This window comes from Python bivittatus, unplaced genomic scaffold (assembly GCF_059951505.1).
Source record: "Python bivittatus isolate LINGU-HERP-01145 unplaced genomic scaffold, Pbiv_v1 ctg000850_np1212, whole genome shotgun sequence".
NCBI lineage: Eukaryota > Metazoa > Chordata > Lepidosauria > Squamata > Pythonidae > Python > Python bivittatus.
In genome coordinates, this window is record NW_028277112.1 from 50,463,537 (window position 1) to 50,481,992 (window position 18,456).

The following is an 18,456-nucleotide window of genomic DNA, read 5'->3' on the forward strand; positions in this document are numbered from 1 at the left end:
TTTGCTGATACTTTTTTGCATTCAGTGTTTAAATCTATGCTTTCCATAACTGATTTCCAGCATATCTCTTGCTACAAACAAGCTAAGTATATAAGTGATGGAAAACATGGCATCAGTAGAAAGAAGAGTGCTGCGCTGAGCCTAATCACAAGCAATGATTGAAACAATCCTAAATTGATTGATTCATCAGGATTAAAATGACCAAATTTATTGTTCCATTTTTATATGATTGCTGATTAGCAGCAGTCTTGACATTATGGCTACAGAGAGATCTATTCTATGACATTACTTAGGCACTTAAACCATACTTAAAATAAGCCCTGGTGCTGGTTTTACAATCAGTTTGTCATAGAGTGGTTGCTCAAACTGGTTGCTCAGACTAAGCAGCTGCTATTTTCATCAACCATTTCTAGCCTCCATGACAGCTACTTTAAAGTCTGAGACATGGTTAATAGGCTTGTTAATATATCAAGTGAGAAATTAAGAGGTGGTTTATTCAATGTGCTACAGATAGCACATTATGTCAGATTGTATTTCTTTATGCCCATTCCTTTGCCATACTTCCTCTCAGAACTGAAAGGGATATATTTAATACAATGAACCACAATGTAGCTGCAGCTGAAGCAGTGTTTGTCACTATACAAGCAATCTTCCCAAAGCCAGAATCAAGACATATATCCAATCAATGACTAAGGGCTAACTGCCCACTGATTTACTGAATGTTCCTGCCAAAGTGGCATCTTTCTGGAAGCTGTGGTCCAATCCAATAGCCACAGATGATGTTGGAGTTAAGTTCACATAGCTCCATCAGTCAGGTCCAGTATGGAATTGTCCCAAAGGAAGGCTGTCTTTGCTTTGGTGGAGTGAGCACAGATTAGAAGGGGTACAGCTATTTTCCCAGCTTGTAGTAGAGCTTAATGGTTACCACTGTCCATTTGGAGCAACCCTGTGGGGAATGTCCGTACTCTTTAGACAGACCTTGGAAGACCAAGAATAAAGGCTGGTCCTGTTAGAATTAAGCTGCATGATTCAGGCAAAAGGCAAGAATTCCAATGCTGTTGAGAGTTTGGGGAAATGGATAGGCAACTTCCATTGAGTTGAGTGGAAACTTTAGGACTATTTTGTCCTATGAAAAATAAAGAAGAATATTTTTAAGGCACAAAGCTCTACAGCTTGATGGGCTGTATACAAGAATACAGATAGATACTGTATGGGTCCTACTGCCCAGGATCACGAAAGCCTTAGTGCCAAATTTGAAGAGAGATGTTTTTTGTAAGCAGAGCAGGCATAAGATGACCATAGTGGAAGGTCTTGGTTTTAGCTATCTCTTTTCAAGACTGGTTCCCAAATCTATAGAGAAGTTCGTGAAAACTGAATAGTTCAAACTGGAGAGTCCACCAATGGCTAGACTAGTGATAACAGAATCAGAGAACATTGTTTAGAAGAACTTGAGGCTGAAAGTGAGGGAGGCAACATGGCCCATCTATTTTACTCGGGCTGGAATTGGATAAGACAGATCTCTTATCTTTCTCCATCCAGACTCTGAGAGTCTCCTGACACCAGGCCAGGTCTTCTACCACATCTGCCATCAAGCCCAAGGTGGAGATGCATAACTGAGTATCAACTGCATATTGAGAATACTTCCTCCTGATCTGGTGGATATCTCTTCCAGTAGTCTCATGAAGATGTTGAACAGGACAGGGGAAAGAAGTGAACCCTGTGGCAGAGTAGGAAAAATTGTTTGGGCTTTGTGTCAGTAGCATGGATTGGACTGAATTGGCTAAACAGCACTCTTGAAAAGGAAGATAGAAAAAGCACAGCATCATAACCTCAATGTGAAATTCCAGACAAAAGATATTTAAGTATGGCATGTTTCTCTGTAGCATTCATTTTCTTACCATGCTGTTAACTCATCTGAATTAAAGCAATTATCTACATCAGATTAATGCTGAAAGAGGAAATCTTTAAAATACTTGGCACAGAACAAGCTAGTGTTTGGATTTACAATATATGAACTGTACTTCTAAAGGATATTTTCATATAGCCTTAATGTATACTGCTATGTAAATAAGCAGAAATTACACATCAAAGGACTCACCCCTTTAATGACTGGTATAAGATCCTTATGTCTTGATATCACCAAAGTTCTGCACTATTGCAATTCCAATCCCAATAACTAATTATTGTTCTAATGATGTGGTGGTGATATAGCCGGCTTTGATGCTAAATAGATGAATATTACATTTTGCATCAGCTGTCTCCAAACTGGTGCTTTTCAGATGTGTGATTCTGGGAATTACAAACCCAATTCATGTGAAGGGCACCAAAGTGGCTATTTAAATTTGGGACAGTAAGCCATGAACACAGTATCCATGCCTTCTCTATAAACTCTGGTTCCAGCAGCTTGACTCGACAATCAAGATTGTGTATTAATAACCTTGTGAGAAATATTCTCATTTTCACTCAAAAAGGTCAACATAGGACAATAAGGACAAAACAGTGGCTTTTAATACAGATTCTGAGTTCTGGTTCAGATGAGACACTACAAGAGAATAACACAGTTGTCATAAAGTTAGATCTTGTGCTGTATCATTTTACCAACCCTAAATGATCATCTTTCACGCAGTGAGAATGAATTCTTTGCCAGAAAAATAGGACTATTTGAAATTAATTGAAAAAGAATTTATTTTGTTTCAGCATACAAAATAACTAAAGTAAATTGCTTTTTTTAAAAAAGGACACCACTTACCAGCTCTTATTCTACCAGAATTTTGTGGAAAACACTCTTCACTTTCAATACACAAATGCAGCTGAAATGTGTTTATTCCATCCTCATTCTCACCAAACTAGAGAACTAACATTTTATAAGGATGACTGATGAGCTACATGCAAGTCAGAGTTAAGAGTCTACTGTAATTTCAGTAATATTCCCTTTACATAGTTAACCCCTCCACCCCCACAAATTCTGTACATCAGCTACTATTTTTTGTGGCTCAAAGGACTTATTTTGCCTTCTTAAAAACAAAGAACAAAAACACATGTCCAATATATAGTCAAAGTTATGTTGGCCTGTGCTCCTTCCAACGATCTCTCAAGAGTTTTTGCCACAAAATTTAGTTAGAAAAGTCAACATTGACCCCTCCCCCAAAGCACACATTTTGTGCTCAATTGAAATGAATCGTGTTGAATGTGCACTATTAAAAAAAGTGAAAGATAGCCTTTAGATTTTCAAACATTTCATATAAAAATGCTAACAAAAATGTAAAAAAACCCACTCAGACATCCCCTGCCACGCTCCAAGATCACATCATATGCCTTATGTCAAAAGATTTCAAAAACCTCCCATCCCAACAATTGCACATTAACAGGTGGACTTAAAAAAGAACATAACACTTCAAGTATGTTTCATGCCAATCATCAATAAGAGTCATAACATTACTGAAGAAAAGTACACTTGTTCTTTTGGAAGCCTAAGGTAGACTTTCCATAGTTTAGGTCAAATATCTTAATTTAAAAACAAAAACAAAACAAAACAAAACAAAAAAACCCCCCAAAAAAACACATTCACACACATACATACACACAAAAGGAAATAATTTCTTTGGACTTAAAGAAACAGTGTTAAGAATCCCCATTTGATTATGAAGAAATAACCCTACAATGAACTTAATTTTTCATACTGCAACATACTGTGCGCATAGAACAAGGAAAGCCACAAAATGTTTCTGCAGGATGATTCTGTAGGAACAGATGACATCTGGCAACCAAGCAGCAACTGGAAATACAACAGCCTTTCAAGCAGAGATTATTTTGAAAAGGCTAATAAATCCTTCAGATCCAGAAGTACTTCTTAAGCAACATCTTTTATCAGGATATCACTGGAAATCCCTACTTAAATGGCTTCTGTAAGAGAAGGCCTCTTTTCTGCCCTTTCTTTATATGGAGTTTTACTTTGTTTTATGAAAGCATTTTTGTTCAAAATTGAAAAATACTTCTAGAAATTAGGGCAGCAATGTGTAGTGAATAATCTCATCCAAGAAAAATGTTCTTTTTTTGGGTGGCTGATTTTTAAAGACATAATGTTATAATTCAAGAATTTAAAATGGTACAACAGATACCATATTGGAAGAAGTATTTCTCATCTCCAAAAAAAAAAAAAAGGGAAGGAATACAAGTTCTAAGATGGTCCCTAGAGCAATACATACATAAATGTAGAAATAAAAAAAAGGTGGGGGGAGTGGTTTAGAATTCATTTATTCACATCCAAACATATGTATTGATTATGCAGTTGGAATTAATCTGTTTAATCAGTTAATTCATTTAATTAACAGCCCTATTACAAGTGAATGTAAAGTATGGAACAAGTAATGAAATTTAGAAATCATTTTCAGCGCACTGGCAATAAATAGTTCCAAATCAAGGACTTTCTGCAGTATTTCTACTGAAAACTGGACTAGTGTTCCTCTTATGGCAAACATCTACTTATAATGTTATATTTATTTCTAATATAACATTAATACAGACACAGAGATGTTGATGGGAAAGCAATTCTGAATTGGGATAGCATATTGGTACATTTGTGTCCTTTTTCCCCTAATAAAAGCTAGAAAGTAGGTCAGGATCTTGTTTTGGTGCATTTTGTAACCATGGTCCAAGATGAATCTGTAATTATAGCTTGGGGGGCCATCCTGCTGCAGCAGACTGAACATTATAAAAAAAAAAAAAGATGGACATGAGATTTTTCTGCCCTTGCCCCACAACTGGTATCTTGTTTTGGGGACTCACAGAAACAGAAACCAAACAATGTGGGGGGTTTTCACATCATACTAGCAAAAGGTCAAGACAAAGTGGCATCAAAGCAAGAGTAAGGTCAGAAGGCCTGTGATGGTGGTGTGCTGGATCCAAGGAGCATTCATGAGACACAGGACATTGTAGCATCTGGTAGTGTCATTCCCTCAAGGACGTTAGAATATGCATATGCAGTAATAAATAGATCAGTTATGTAATAAGGCAGTGTGTTGAACATGCATTTATCTTGTGGCCTGGAGTACCACAGAGAGAGACACATGATACCATACACATTCATTAAGTGTTTTTTTTTTTCAAGGCTATCCAGGCTAACTCTTCCAGAGCATTTCCTTGGTGAGAAGAGTAATTCGCTGAGGCTTGTCATTTTTCTTCTCCTTTATCAAGAGATGATGAACTGGCTTTAACAAAAAAATAAAGCTGAAGAGAGTTGTTGGGGTTTTTGCACCATGGCTGCATCATTCTGAATGTTTTATTTCTTTTTTCCCATAAAAAAAAAGAGCACAGTTTTTGATGCAGCCACAACTGATGTCCTCAGGATGCTCCAGATGTTTCCAGGTAACTCTGTAATTTTCTAACTGTGGTTTTGTCCAGTGAGCAAAGGTCAAAGTCAAAGGTAGTATTTGTGATGTGAAAATGTCCTGTTTCTTCTATAAGATTTACAATCTGTCATTCAAAAAAAAAAAAAAGTTAAATTTAAATACTTATGATCGCCTCATCTCTAAGATTTTCAGATAAAATATAGCACTAAATTGTACTAAACATTATAAATAAAGTGAAGCCTTTTTTCTCTCCATTCCCTTTGTTATAATTTAGGAGAATACAATCTGGTTCTAGAGCGCACCATCTCTTAAATCTTTGAGCGTGGATCCCAGAACTGCTCCAAAACGTGCCCCATTCATTTCTTTGTCCATGGCCCTGAACACGATATCTGAAATGCCAGCAATAGCCCTCATTCTTGTTATAACCTTTCTTAGTTTTTTCATCATTTATCTCTCTTAAATCAGGCAGAATGTTCTAAACGTTTTATAGATTGCTACAGATCTCTCCTGGCAAGTGTCTTACTGGAGAAATGAAGTAGTAAATTAACACAACAGATCAGCAACTCTTATTTGGCATATGCTCAGTTGTGATTCTGCTTGATTATGCTGTTTGCTGACATGAAAATATCTCACATATAATGTAGCTTACTATGTTCTACTCAAACCATCTCTGGACTAGTGCCCTTCAAATGTGTTGGAGATGACAATTATAGCCCAATATATTACATCAGGCAGGCAGTATTCTTAAGTTCCACCCAGAGGCCTTTTCTCCTTCTTCTATTCAAGATCTTTTTTAACTGAGGTGAGGACAGACTACATTTTTGCATCTTACACATGCAAAGCACATGCTTTGCCTATGAATTAAAACTATTCCCATAATCTAACATATGCTTACTTTACAATCCCCATATATATTTAGCAGCCCTCTTTGGAATAGGTGGAAAAGTATGGTATGAAATGTGGAAATATTATTTACTCCATGTTTCTCCCATCATTATATCCAAGTAGGCAGCCACAGTAGAAGTAAGATAAAAGTAACACAATGAAAGATGCAGTAACACACGCGAAACAAAACACATAGAACCTTATATGGGATGGGGGGTAGGTTAAATCTTTTTCTAAAAGTTGCCAGAATGAGGGGCAAATAAAACTTCTGGGGGAAAATGTTCCATTATTGGGGAGTGACAGAGGAAAACTTCATTCTTCCATGTTTAAGTGAGGCTTGGAAAAGGGAGTATCTTTCAAAGGTGAAAGGTGTTATTGTCCAGGGTCAAAGTGAGGGGAGACCATTTAGGGCTTTAAAGATTAAGCCAATATCTCAAATTGTGCCTACAAAACTACTGACAATGAGGGCAGATCTTTCAACACAGCAGGAAGTGAACACAGTACCAGTTAGCAGCCTGATTTTGCATTTAAAAGATGGGTCTTCTTCACATACCCTGATTCATACTGCTTTGGCTAACTCCTCCATCTTTTATGATCTTACCAATGCTTATTCAATCTTCCATTAAAACACCCACAGTCATATTTATGTTTCAATTTTTTTTAACCCATTGTTCAACTGCCCAAGAAAATCCCTGCTGACTGCAACATTATCCTTGAATATTAAATCAAATGATCAGGTTTGTTAAGTGTCTAGTCCATATGAATTAATTTCTAAAAGCAAAGCAAGTAGATTCAGAGATGCACCATTTTAATATTACTTTACCTATTTTCAGCACTGAATGAAAATATTATTGGATGGAAATGATGTTAAATAGGTTTATATAAACTAAAGGCATGAACCACATTAGTTGTAAGATACAACTCTGAAACTAGCAGCATGGAAAATTGATCCAAGTTGTAAAAAGGGAAAGCATATTGTGGTCACACTTTGGTTTTCTGTTATTATATGCAACTGAACCATATTTTAAATGTTCATTTGTGTCACAGACCAGAGGTCTAATGCATTAGGAACTTCCAAGCAAACTGTTGCTGAAAATGTTCATGCACTACTGGAATATTTAACATCTATTTTAGATTCATGCCCATGCTTAACAATTGTGTTCCTCATTTGGTTTGGTAATACTAAATCACTGAAATCAAATTAGGTACTAGAATATGTTATTAAAACTATTAAATGTTCCTGCCAAAATTCTAAATCTCCCCCCCGCCGAAAAATTGTTCATTCTTTCCTTGCTTAGAAACATGTGAAATGCTTCAGTGAAAGAAGCATTCTGCTAGTTTTGCAGTCATCTGTTTCCAGCAAGACAACAGGAACAGAGAACTAAGCATATACAGGAAAATGCAGCCAATGGGTTTATATGCTTTTGGTACTCATGGATCAGCAGAACCATGGAACATGTTGGACTGAAGGACATAGAAACAATAAGAGCTATACTATTACGGGAATAAAAAACAAACAATTCTGGTGAGATAGCCCATCTGAATAACCTGGAACTGTAAATAAGCCTATAGATTTCCAGCCATGTGCATCTAGATCAGCAAGAGGTAATGAAATCTTTAACCAGTCCACAATGTGAACCATACAGCATTACTAAAAATTAAATATCAACCTGTTGCGAAGCACCATGTTTAAACCAGACATTCATTTATTCCTGCCACACTGATTTATATAGTAACTTTTGCTATAACACTCCACAGTCTGTGTCGAAGTAATGAGTTAGGAATGTAATTCTAAAATATGCTTCATCCCTGGCTGAATAAACCAGTCCATGAAGATTTCTAGAAAAAACTCTCAGAAGTATTTTTTATTTTAAAGAAGGATCTATATTTGATATGCTTTCCTGTGATACTCTGCCAAAACAGGGTTTTCCATTAACTCCCTTGATAATAAATTTCAGGAATTCAAAAGCTGTTAGGAAGTGTTAACAGATGCATTTTTAAGCAACACAGTACTCTTTAGAGGGATGAGAAATAAAATCTTGCTTTTTGATTACTATCTATCCTTTTAAAGCTCCTAACTAAAAGCAGCATGAACATTTGAACCCTACTCTTCATAAGAGCCTCTTGGAAATATAGTCCCAGTATCACAACTAAGTGAGATGAACCTTTACATTGAACAGAGGTAGAGAACAGATCAAGAATATAACCAAGAAAACTTGAGAGGTTTTCCTGACCACCTGCCAAAGGAAACCATGTTTTTATATTAGCACTTGTGTTCTTAATCTAAAATAATAGCTGGCAAGATTTCAGATTATCAATATTAAAATCACATTAAAAAATACTTCAGCTGAAGATGCAGGATGCAAAGTCCAAGAGAGTTTTATCTGTTTTTGATAAGTGAGCTACAGTATACTTTGTTGTTTAATATATAGTTCTGTTTATACACTCTGGTTTCCCCCTTAATTTCGCTGCAATCAATCTTGCTGTAGCAACTTAAATGCCTCTAGAACAGAATATATATAGAAGTTTAGAATTTTAGCTAATAATGTTTTTCTTTTAGTCTTTAAGAATATGAAAAAAAATGTCTTGGTAATATAAATCTAAAAAACAACATGAAGAAGGTTTTTTCCTTCTTCATATTGGGAAGGGTTAACATTGATTATAAAATATATTTATTTAATTCACAACAATCTGCTATTTAAATGATAAGCTACCAAGTGAGTTAAGATCTGAAATAGTCTCCTATTTTGTTAAGTCCATCTAAGTCTCCTACAATGTTATCAGCATCTTCTGATTTAGGGGTCACCTAAAGTTAATGTTATCTTGACATTAAGTCTATCTTTACCATGACACTCAGATGAGCAAGTAGTAGGCTTTGATTTTAAGGACTTTAGGAACAGTAATTGATAATCAATCCCCACTTCAGGCATTATGACTAACCAGGCCCTATTCCCCAAATGTAGAGCCTATGGACTCACACCATTTGATCCAGCTGAGCACTAATTTGAGAGAATGTCAGCCTGCAGAGAATCATCAAACGAGTCTGCACTTTTTTGTAGCTTCATCACATGATAAATTTAGGCCTAGAGTTTTAAATGAATGGGGTGGAGGAACTGCTGTGTACAGTATGTGAGTGTGTGTGTATCCCCAGCAAAAGTTAGCTTATATGAAGGTCCTCCTTCATTTTATTCTCCAACTGTAAAGACAGGTAGGTTGAAGCCACGCACTTAGTTCCATAGTCGAAGATGGACATGAACCTAAACTGCAATTCTCACTACAGAAAATATATAAGAACAAAGCTTTTGCAATAAACAAACAGATACATAATTGCTTTTACAGACATATCTTTTCGTATTTGGGGTGTCTGTATGTAGGACAGAGACAGAGAGGATGAATATGTACTATACTGGGGAATGATTTTTTTTTTAATTACAGAAGGCAATATCTGAAGCAGTGCTTAGGTGCAGTATATGCAAAATAAAAAGTTGTTATATAAATTATTGTTACTTTGAAATTATATTTTGAAATGCAGTCTGAAAACTCTGCATTTTAAAATTCTTATAGTGAAGCATTAATTTCCGTACAAAAGGAACCGTTTTACCATTGAACCACATCAAGGCAGTAATGCAAAAACTCCATAAATAAATAAAAATACCTAATTCAAATTTCAGTAACTAAATTGAAGTCTGAATTGTGTGAATTCATTTAACATCAAACATTCAGGAAATTCATTTTGGTGTGAAGCATGCTTCTGTTGAAACATCAGATTTAGATTTAGACTTTTAATAAAAATTTAATTTTGGCAAAAACTGTTTAAAAGACATAGAAGTCCTCACCTGTTGCAGTATATGTCTTTCTCTTAGAGTCATTAACCTTCTGTGAAGCTCAACTAATTCATCAAGGTACGCCTGAAAATAAATAATTACAGATTAAAACCAACAAATCATAGTTTGTGAAACCTCATGGCTTTGCCCACAAACATTTTCAATTCTATATGATCTCACCAAAATAATAAACAATATTTGTTTATTTATTTTATTTATTTATTTTCAAATTTGTATGCCGCCCATCTCCCCCAATGTGTAGGATATACACAGTATATATGTAGGAATACAAAATGCTAAGGGAGTAACTAAGAAATATTTTATGAAGTTATGTGTCATTATTTCCATATAGGTATATGTACAAATACATACTTTTATGTAGACCTGTTGATTTCAATTAGCTTTTCTGGCTAAATTTAGATTCTAATCTGTAGAAGCAGGATTCAAAGATTGCTTTTTCTTCCTACTTACCTTATCACAATCACCATTCTTAATCTGTTTTTCAGATTTACTTTGTTTTATAGGACTCTTTACTTCCAGAATCTAGAAAATGAAAAGAGTAAATATTTAAGGACATTATAGATCTAAAACTAAAAATTTTAAACTATTGTGGTCAAATGCCTTTGTTCTCTGGTTTAGAGCCAATTTATAAACCGTATCTACTGTATATCTCATGTTACATAGCTTAAAAGCAGTTTAAACTAGAAATTAAAGCAACAGAGAGAATTATAAATAAATTTGAACACTGAAAAAGGCTTTACAACTATTAACTAAATGAATACTAGTGGAAGAAATGTACAGTAATGACTCAGCAAATAAATGTGCCAAATTTTTAGAAATTAGCTTTAAAACAGGTCATGGTACCTTAATAAAATTATACATTTTTTATGTAAACAGTAGTAATTTTTGAGAAAAACTGACATGTAAGTATAATGTAAAATTTATTATTTATTTATTTATATTATATTATATTTATATTTAAAATTTAGTCACTGCCCATCTCACTCAAGAGTGACTCTGGGCAGTTTACAGTAAAACAAGAATAAATATTAATTAAAATACAATTAATTTTAAATAATGTTAAATAATTATTAATTTTAATACAATTAAAATTCAAGATTAACTGCCAAATTTACTTAAAGTAGTTATGTCGGAAAAAACATACTGATGAATTTTGTTTCTAAACTCCTACAATATTAGAATTATATCCATATCTTGAAGTCTACAGATCATAGCAAGGTAAACTGTTTTGCATACAATTCTCCTTTGAAGAAGGATCTACCATTTCCAGAACAGTTTCATGGGCACTGATCTACACATATTCTTTCTTCCATTCTAGTAAAATCAATAACTTTAACAGAGTACTTTATGTGGATTGGGGCCCAAGTGTCAAGAATACAGAGTCTTTTGGAATGGGGAGACTAAAACAAATCTAAATAACAACAATAGGTTGTTGCTGATTAAATTTATTCAAGTGTACATATAACACTACTTGAAAAAATGTCATTTTTGGATATGTTTATGGTTATGTTGAAAAGTAATGAATTTGAGATAATTTCCAATGAAATTAAAGGTATGGCTGATTTATAATAGCTGAATCAAAGATCGCTTTATACTGCATTTACTATAAGTACTTATACTTATGGAAAGTAACAATTCTAATTATCCATCATAAATTGTAATCCTTAAAATGATAGAAATTAATAGCTTAGCCTTTCTCAGAGATGTATCAGAGCACACCTCATAGGCTCCATGGGGGAAATCAATGGCATGTATCTCAAACTAAAATGTAAATACATTTTAACACATATCTTTGGAATGATTTTTTCCAGAAAATATTTTGGGTTGTAACAGCACAAAGCAAATTCAGTAATGTCTGAATAAACTGGAAAGAGTTAGCAGTTTATATAATGTAGTATCTTAGCAACACAAATAAGCTGGATCAATAAACTATTTCATGTTAGGTAATACCTAACAATAAAAACACATAATTAGCTATGGCTATTGATTATTTGACTACAATTAGAGAATATAAACTTCAAATGATTAAATAATGATTCAAATCCAAATGGCTGATTGGTGTTTGAAATTGAAACATAAGAAAATGAGCAGCAGTTTTCTTGCCAGGATTAGTAAGATAATGTACATGCAAGTTCTGAGTCCTCAGTCAAGTAAAGTTTATTGAATTTGGTCACTGCCCACTTCAAATATATCTAATATTAACTATGTGAAGGAAGATCCATGTGCTTATCTACTGGAAAGCATATTTCATCAACAGCCATAATTCCATGTGGTTCATCAACCCCTGAAGTTCTCTCACTGGGCATGGACCCTGATTTGTCTGTTTAGGCCTTCCTAAACTATATCCATGCCCTGTGTATGTAGAGGAGGGGGGAATATGGCTCCAACATCTCTTCTACTTAAAAAGATCTCATAATACTCTCCTCTGTCAAGTTATACTGCTATTCACCCACCTAAGTTGGCAGAAAATTATACCAGCATGACATTTGCTGTCCCCGCGGCTAGTCCCTATTCTCTTTGTTGCTTCTTCCAGCCATCTAACGTCCCTCCAAAATACTGGGTGACAGACCCTAATAGATTTTGCACACCTTGAGAAATCCTCTTGGACAGTGTCAAAATAAAGAAGGAGAACACTAATACTGGTAAGCTAAAACTATCTTGAGCCTATCGCATTCATTGGCTGGGTTAAAATGAAGGCAACCTCTTGTGTATTTGAAAGAAAAAAAAAGATGTTGCAAGAGCATGTTTATGCCATGCTTAGGTCAGGAGCAAGTGGGAACATGACCTTAAAGCGAGTAACATGTAAAGGAGAAGGACTCCTCAGCTTGTTCTGTCCAAGTTATTTGAATTGGAGAAAAATCCCTATAAACTAAGCCTGAATGCTTGAGGAGAGTGAGAAAGTTGTCCTGTCGCTATGCCTCACTTACTGTATTCAAACAGGCTCCCAATGAGACTAAGAAACTCACATAATCAAGATCTATCCTCACAATGTTGATAAGAGGAAAAATTAGATCCCCCCCCAAAGGAAATGAAAAGTGTGCACAATTATAATACATTTATTCCTCAAAGAAGGGAACATGCAGGTTTTATTGTCAACAATCAGTCCCAAAATGGATTGTATAAATCTTTATAATTCAATCCAAACAATTTATTATAAAATAGGGTACAATTAAGCAGCCATGAGATATGTACCCAGCTCATCCACATAACAACTGACACTGTTTTTTCTATTGTTGTTTGAAATTATGGTTCCTGTTACAACATTTCAAAGTATCTTTATTATCGTTGATCTGCACAACAGCTGAATCACACCAAATATTAAAAAGAGATATTACCATAGCATCACTATGTCATATTTCACAACATTAATAATTATAATTAAGCAAACGAAGGAATAGCAACATGTTTTCTAGAGGATGTTTCAACAATACTCTTTAAAAGGTCTCTACAAACTGAAGGTCTGACTCTTTCCTTTAAATGCGTTTCTTCTCCACCTGGCAGACACTAATCACTTACACAACAAGAGAAGACTCAAAAAGTTGGGAAAATAAAAATGTTCATTGGAAAATTTAAGCAACAGATACTTCTGGAGTCATGCCAAAACACATTACCTGGTTATTGTTGGTTTTTAATAAAGGTGGAGGTTCATGGTGTAGAGGTGAAGATGCAGAACTGCTATCACTGTCACTTCCATCACTTAGACTAACCCTGAGCAAAAAAGGTATAGGAATGAACAAGGTAAGCAGCAGGTAGACTTTGGTCAATACACAAATGGAAGGTTTGAGTGTTCCTAACTATTACAGATTTTGAACACCCTATATTATATTTTCAAGACCATCACATCTTATCCATCATGACTGGGAATTTGAGATTACTGACAGCATATTAAGATATCAGAAATAAGAGCCAACTTAAAAAATTAAATTTAACCACTAGCTTTCAATTGTTATTTGCCTGTACCTCAGGAAGTCACTTTCTGATGTTTGAGGATACATTTTGAAACCAATATAAGCTTCAAGGCCTTAATGCCCATGCCTATAATTCAAGTCTGTCAGCCTGTTAGATATATATTCTGATGTGGCAATTTGAGTTGAATAAATTATACCAAAGTGAGATATATTCCACATTATGCGTAAGATGTACATTGAAACCCTGATTCAGAAGGCAGGGGTATCTGTTCTTTCCAAATGTCCGTTAAAGCACCAACTATATCATCTGAGCAATTTACGTCATTTATGCAATGACAACGTTATGCAAATGATACCATTTGTCATTACCATAAAATGAAATAAATCAACACAAATCACTTAATTTACATAATTTGCAATATATAATTATGTCATTATATAAATTGCTGAAAATAAGATAAATTTAACGTTTAGGTAGAGAATTTTTGGGAGGTCTCTTGTCTGGACTGTTTTGGATGCAAGGGGTATGTCCATTATTTGAAGGGGATGTCCAGATATAAATTGTCCATTGCATCCAGCTAAATCAAGTTTCACTGTAGTTTGATCAGAAGATAAACAAGTTCTGGAAAAGACTGTTTTTGCCGATGGTAGGGTGGTGGGAATAGTACATTCCCCTTAGCATTCTAAAAATAATGAATGATGGGGTTGGGGAAAGAGGGCCTTATTCTGAAAATAAAGAAAAATACAGACCCATTCTTTGTACAGTAGTATGAACTGTAACTATTTAAGAAACAGCAGAAGGAATAAATATCATGTTCATCATGGAGAGACAGTGGTGGGGTCTGCATGGAACTGTACTGGAGCAAATGTTTTTAATTGTTCACAAATTGGAAGTTAGAAATGTATAGTAGGTGATCAGGTCTGCTGCTGACAGCTTCAAGTTACTTAGCAAAGAGCTCCAAAAGAATATTTTCAAACTAGGGGAATATTAAAATAGCAAGTGCAGTTTAATGTACAGTACCTAAGTGAAGCACACTGGGGCAAAACATTCTAATTTCATAGATCTATGGCCATTTATGTCCTGAAGCTCAGTCCCCTGCTTTGGCAGGAAACAAAATTAAGGCATCCTCGAAAAATGTGTGCCAAGTGAAGGGGATCCCACTGCTTCCTTAGGTAATTAGTTTCATGGTCAAACCATTTATCTGTTAAGAAGCCACCTACGCACCACTTCAAATAAGTCTATTTTCCATAACTCAAGACCATTATTCCATGTCCTGACCTCTGGGATGACAGAAAATAGGTCATGGCCTTCTTATATGACACCACATATTTGAACAGGACTATCATATTCCCCCTTTTCTGAAGGCTAAAAATATTTAATTTCTTCAACCTCTCCATATAGGACTTAATTTCCAGTCCCCTATTCACCCTCATTGTGCTTCTTCACATCTGTTCCAATTTCTCTGAATTGCACTGAAACTCTGGAACACAGAACTAGATATAGTACTCAAGTGGGGAATAGAATGGAACTATTACATCCCATGAATTAGAAATTATATTTCAGTTGATGCAGTTCAAAACCATGTTTGCCCCCCCCCCTTTTTTGCAGTCACATCATACTCTATGTTAAGGTGGCAATCAAATAGAGTTTCAAAGTTTTCCACAAATACTTTCACAAAGACAGGTGTTCCCCATCCTATAACTGATAATTTAATATCCTTTCCTACATGAAAACTTCCAATTAGCCCTTGTTAAAACTCTGTTATGTTCAACTTATTTCCCTGAATTATTTAAGTCACAGTATATGGCCCAAAGAGTGAAAAGCAAAAAACCCCCAAGTTCACTACATAATGGAGTGCAGGAGATCTTATGCTTCTTTCTGGGCAAGCTGAGCTTTTTAAAATGACCTCCCAGATTCCTTCCTAATGCTTAAAATTTCCTTAAATCCTTGCATATTGTTTTCTTTTCTTTTCTAACATGCACTGTTTTTATTAATCTAATAAATATTTCTCCCTTAACCCAAAACCTTAAAAAAAAATCTCTACTAGCTTTGGTGTGTCTTAGGCTGTCAAATTATCTGGAATTTATTTTTCTAATCCCTAACCTGCGCACTCTACTTCCTCCATGAGTATTTATAGGTCTTTCCATCTCAGAGTCATTGTCATTCTCATCTGCTTCGTCAGATTCATCTTCATTATCATCAGAATGCAGATCTTTCATTATAGACCTCAAAGGACCTGGTGAATAAAAACAAAAAGGGACACGATTCAACAATGGGAATTCACTTGCAAGTGTATTTATTGTTAGCTTTATAATAAAACAAGTCTTAACAAAAATTTTAAGAAAGGAGAAATGAGGATCTGATCATTAAACAAAAGATGCACTGCTTGGGGGAGCTTATGAAGCAAATGCTTAAACAAAAGTAAATTTATTCAAGGACCAGTTGACTTAAAACAGGATTATTTCTGTCAACAAGGAGATTAGTGTTTTAAGTGTTTGCAGAATAAGCCCCTTGGAATGTTAAGTAAAGCAAGTTGGCTTTCTACAGAACCAAATGCATCTTTAAAACAAAACAAAACACAGCAAAATAAGATTTTATAAAAGACCCTTAAAGGTATCTTATACCAGAAAAATCTAAAGAGACCATAGTAACAGTACATTTTGCTAGGCTAATCCATGTATTGAAAGTCATAGTCTAATAAATCACTGTGATTACAACTTGCTCTAGCCAAGGCATTCTTTGTCTGCCTGTTTTTGATCTACTTAGAATATAGCTGTCTTCTTTAGTCTAAGGTCAATATCAGGTCAAGCCAGCTCTTTGCATGCTCATATGTATAAAGTGTGTCAATTCCAATAGAAGAGACCTATCTTTATTCCAGAACTGGATAGAGGTCCTACGCCTCCTCCTATGTCTGCTTCACTAATGAAGCTGTATTAAAAAAAAAAAAATTAGGATTAGATTCTTAAAACGTTAACATATTTTATTAATATTAAAGACATCTACACAGAAGCATTAGTTTTCAGAAGGAAATAAAAATGTTAATTCTAAGAAGATTAATTTGGGAAGCAGGAAGAAAAAAATATTTTTTTCTAATTTTTGAGACAAAGCTCTGAAAATAATTCTGCCACTAAAAAAACAGCAGATTTGGGGGGGGGGGGAGATGGGCGGCATATAAATTTAATAAATAATAATAATAGCATTATGGAGTAGTTTAATTTTTAATATCAGTATTAGTGATGTTATTAATTACAATTAATTACAATTTGAAAGACTGGTTGTCGTGGTTAAATTACTAATGATTTTTATTAATTAATTTAGAAAGGCAAAGATCTATATGATCTGAAGACAAACTGATTAATCAAGTTAATTTATACTCTGCCTTTCACAATGTTCAAGATAGCTGAAACAAAGAAGCACAAGGATAAATTTTAAATAAATAAAATAATCACAATCAGGGTTTCTTGCAAAATCATAATTGTTAAAATACACTACAGTAATGGGATAAATGCTAGTGATGTATGTTCAAGGTGTAAAGCAAAAACTACAGCCCAAACTTAGGCTGTAGTTATTCATTAGGAAAAGATTAAAAACTGCATACCACCCTCCAAAACCAGATTTTCCTACATGGCTTATAGAAGCTGTACAGGGAACTTGTTTCTGGTAACTCCAGTTAAGCCATGTCTTAATGGACTCACATCATAGTCATTGGCTGGGTTTATACTTTGCAGTAAGCCATAATTCTTTGTGTTTGCTTAGCATGCTATGTCAATCCAACCACTGTGGCTAAACCACAATGTGTTGTTTAACAAATCATGATTAAACAAATGATGGCTTAATGCAATGTATGAATGGAACAAAAGTTTGCAAGCATGATAAAACAGCTTAACTTAATGGATATCAAGATTTCGTTCATTTGCAAGGGCGTCTCTGCTTAAAAGAAAGATAGGCTGTCTTCTTTTGTTTCCACCTGGTTTATTATTCTGCCATTTCTACCTTTTTTGTTTCTTGTTGTTTTTATTGTCTTGTTTCATGTTTTAAACAATTTGTAAACTGCCCAGAGTCTCTGGGAGCAGAATGGCATATAAATTTAACAACAACAACAACAACACAATAGTTTGTGATATTCTCATGGAAGTTGTATATATTTTGATATGTTCCCTAGAAAGCAGTCATCAGTTGGCAAAGGAAGAATTTTCTTATAATCATTGCAGAAAAAAAAAATGTCAGAAGAGATTTAGAAATATCAACAAAATAGAGCTGAATACTTCCAGGAAGAAAGTTTAAGTATATATTTTTTTTTTTTCCTTTTCAAGAAACAGGTTAAGATTGTAGACACTGTGCTATTTACAGTAAGAATGACACAATAGGAACTCTCTCAACTATTTAAATATAGACTGGTTACAGCAATGTGTTTTGGCAGGTTTAAAACCTAACTTCCTCAGGACTGCACAGTGTCTAGGCAAAGTCAA

The 18,456-nt window shown here is 34.6% G+C and overlaps 1 protein-coding gene across 2 annotated transcripts in view; it reads right to left on the reverse strand.

The window, feature by feature from the left end:
• Window positions 1–2,542: 2,542 nt before the first annotated feature.
• Window positions 2,543–18,456, reverse strand: part of MLLT3 (MLLT3 super elongation complex subunit) — a 135,387-nt gene continuing 119,473 nt past the window's right edge. The window contains exons 8-12 of one of the 2 annotated variants that reach the window (XM_025164600.2): window positions 16,091–16,223; window positions 13,690–13,786; window positions 10,529–10,600; window positions 10,070–10,141; window positions 2,543–5,472 (exon numbers count right to left, since the gene is read on the reverse strand). In XM_025164600.2, coding sequence (XP_025020368.1) covers window positions 5,341–5,472; window positions 10,070–10,141; window positions 10,529–10,600; window positions 13,690–13,786; window positions 16,091–16,223 — 506 coding nt within the window. In that variant the 3' untranslated portion in view covers window positions 2,543–5,340. The remainder of the gene's footprint in view (window positions 5,473–10,069; window positions 10,142–10,528; window positions 10,601–13,689; window positions 13,787–16,090; window positions 16,224–18,456) is intronic. The other variant, XM_007424946.3, reaches the window with a different exon arrangement.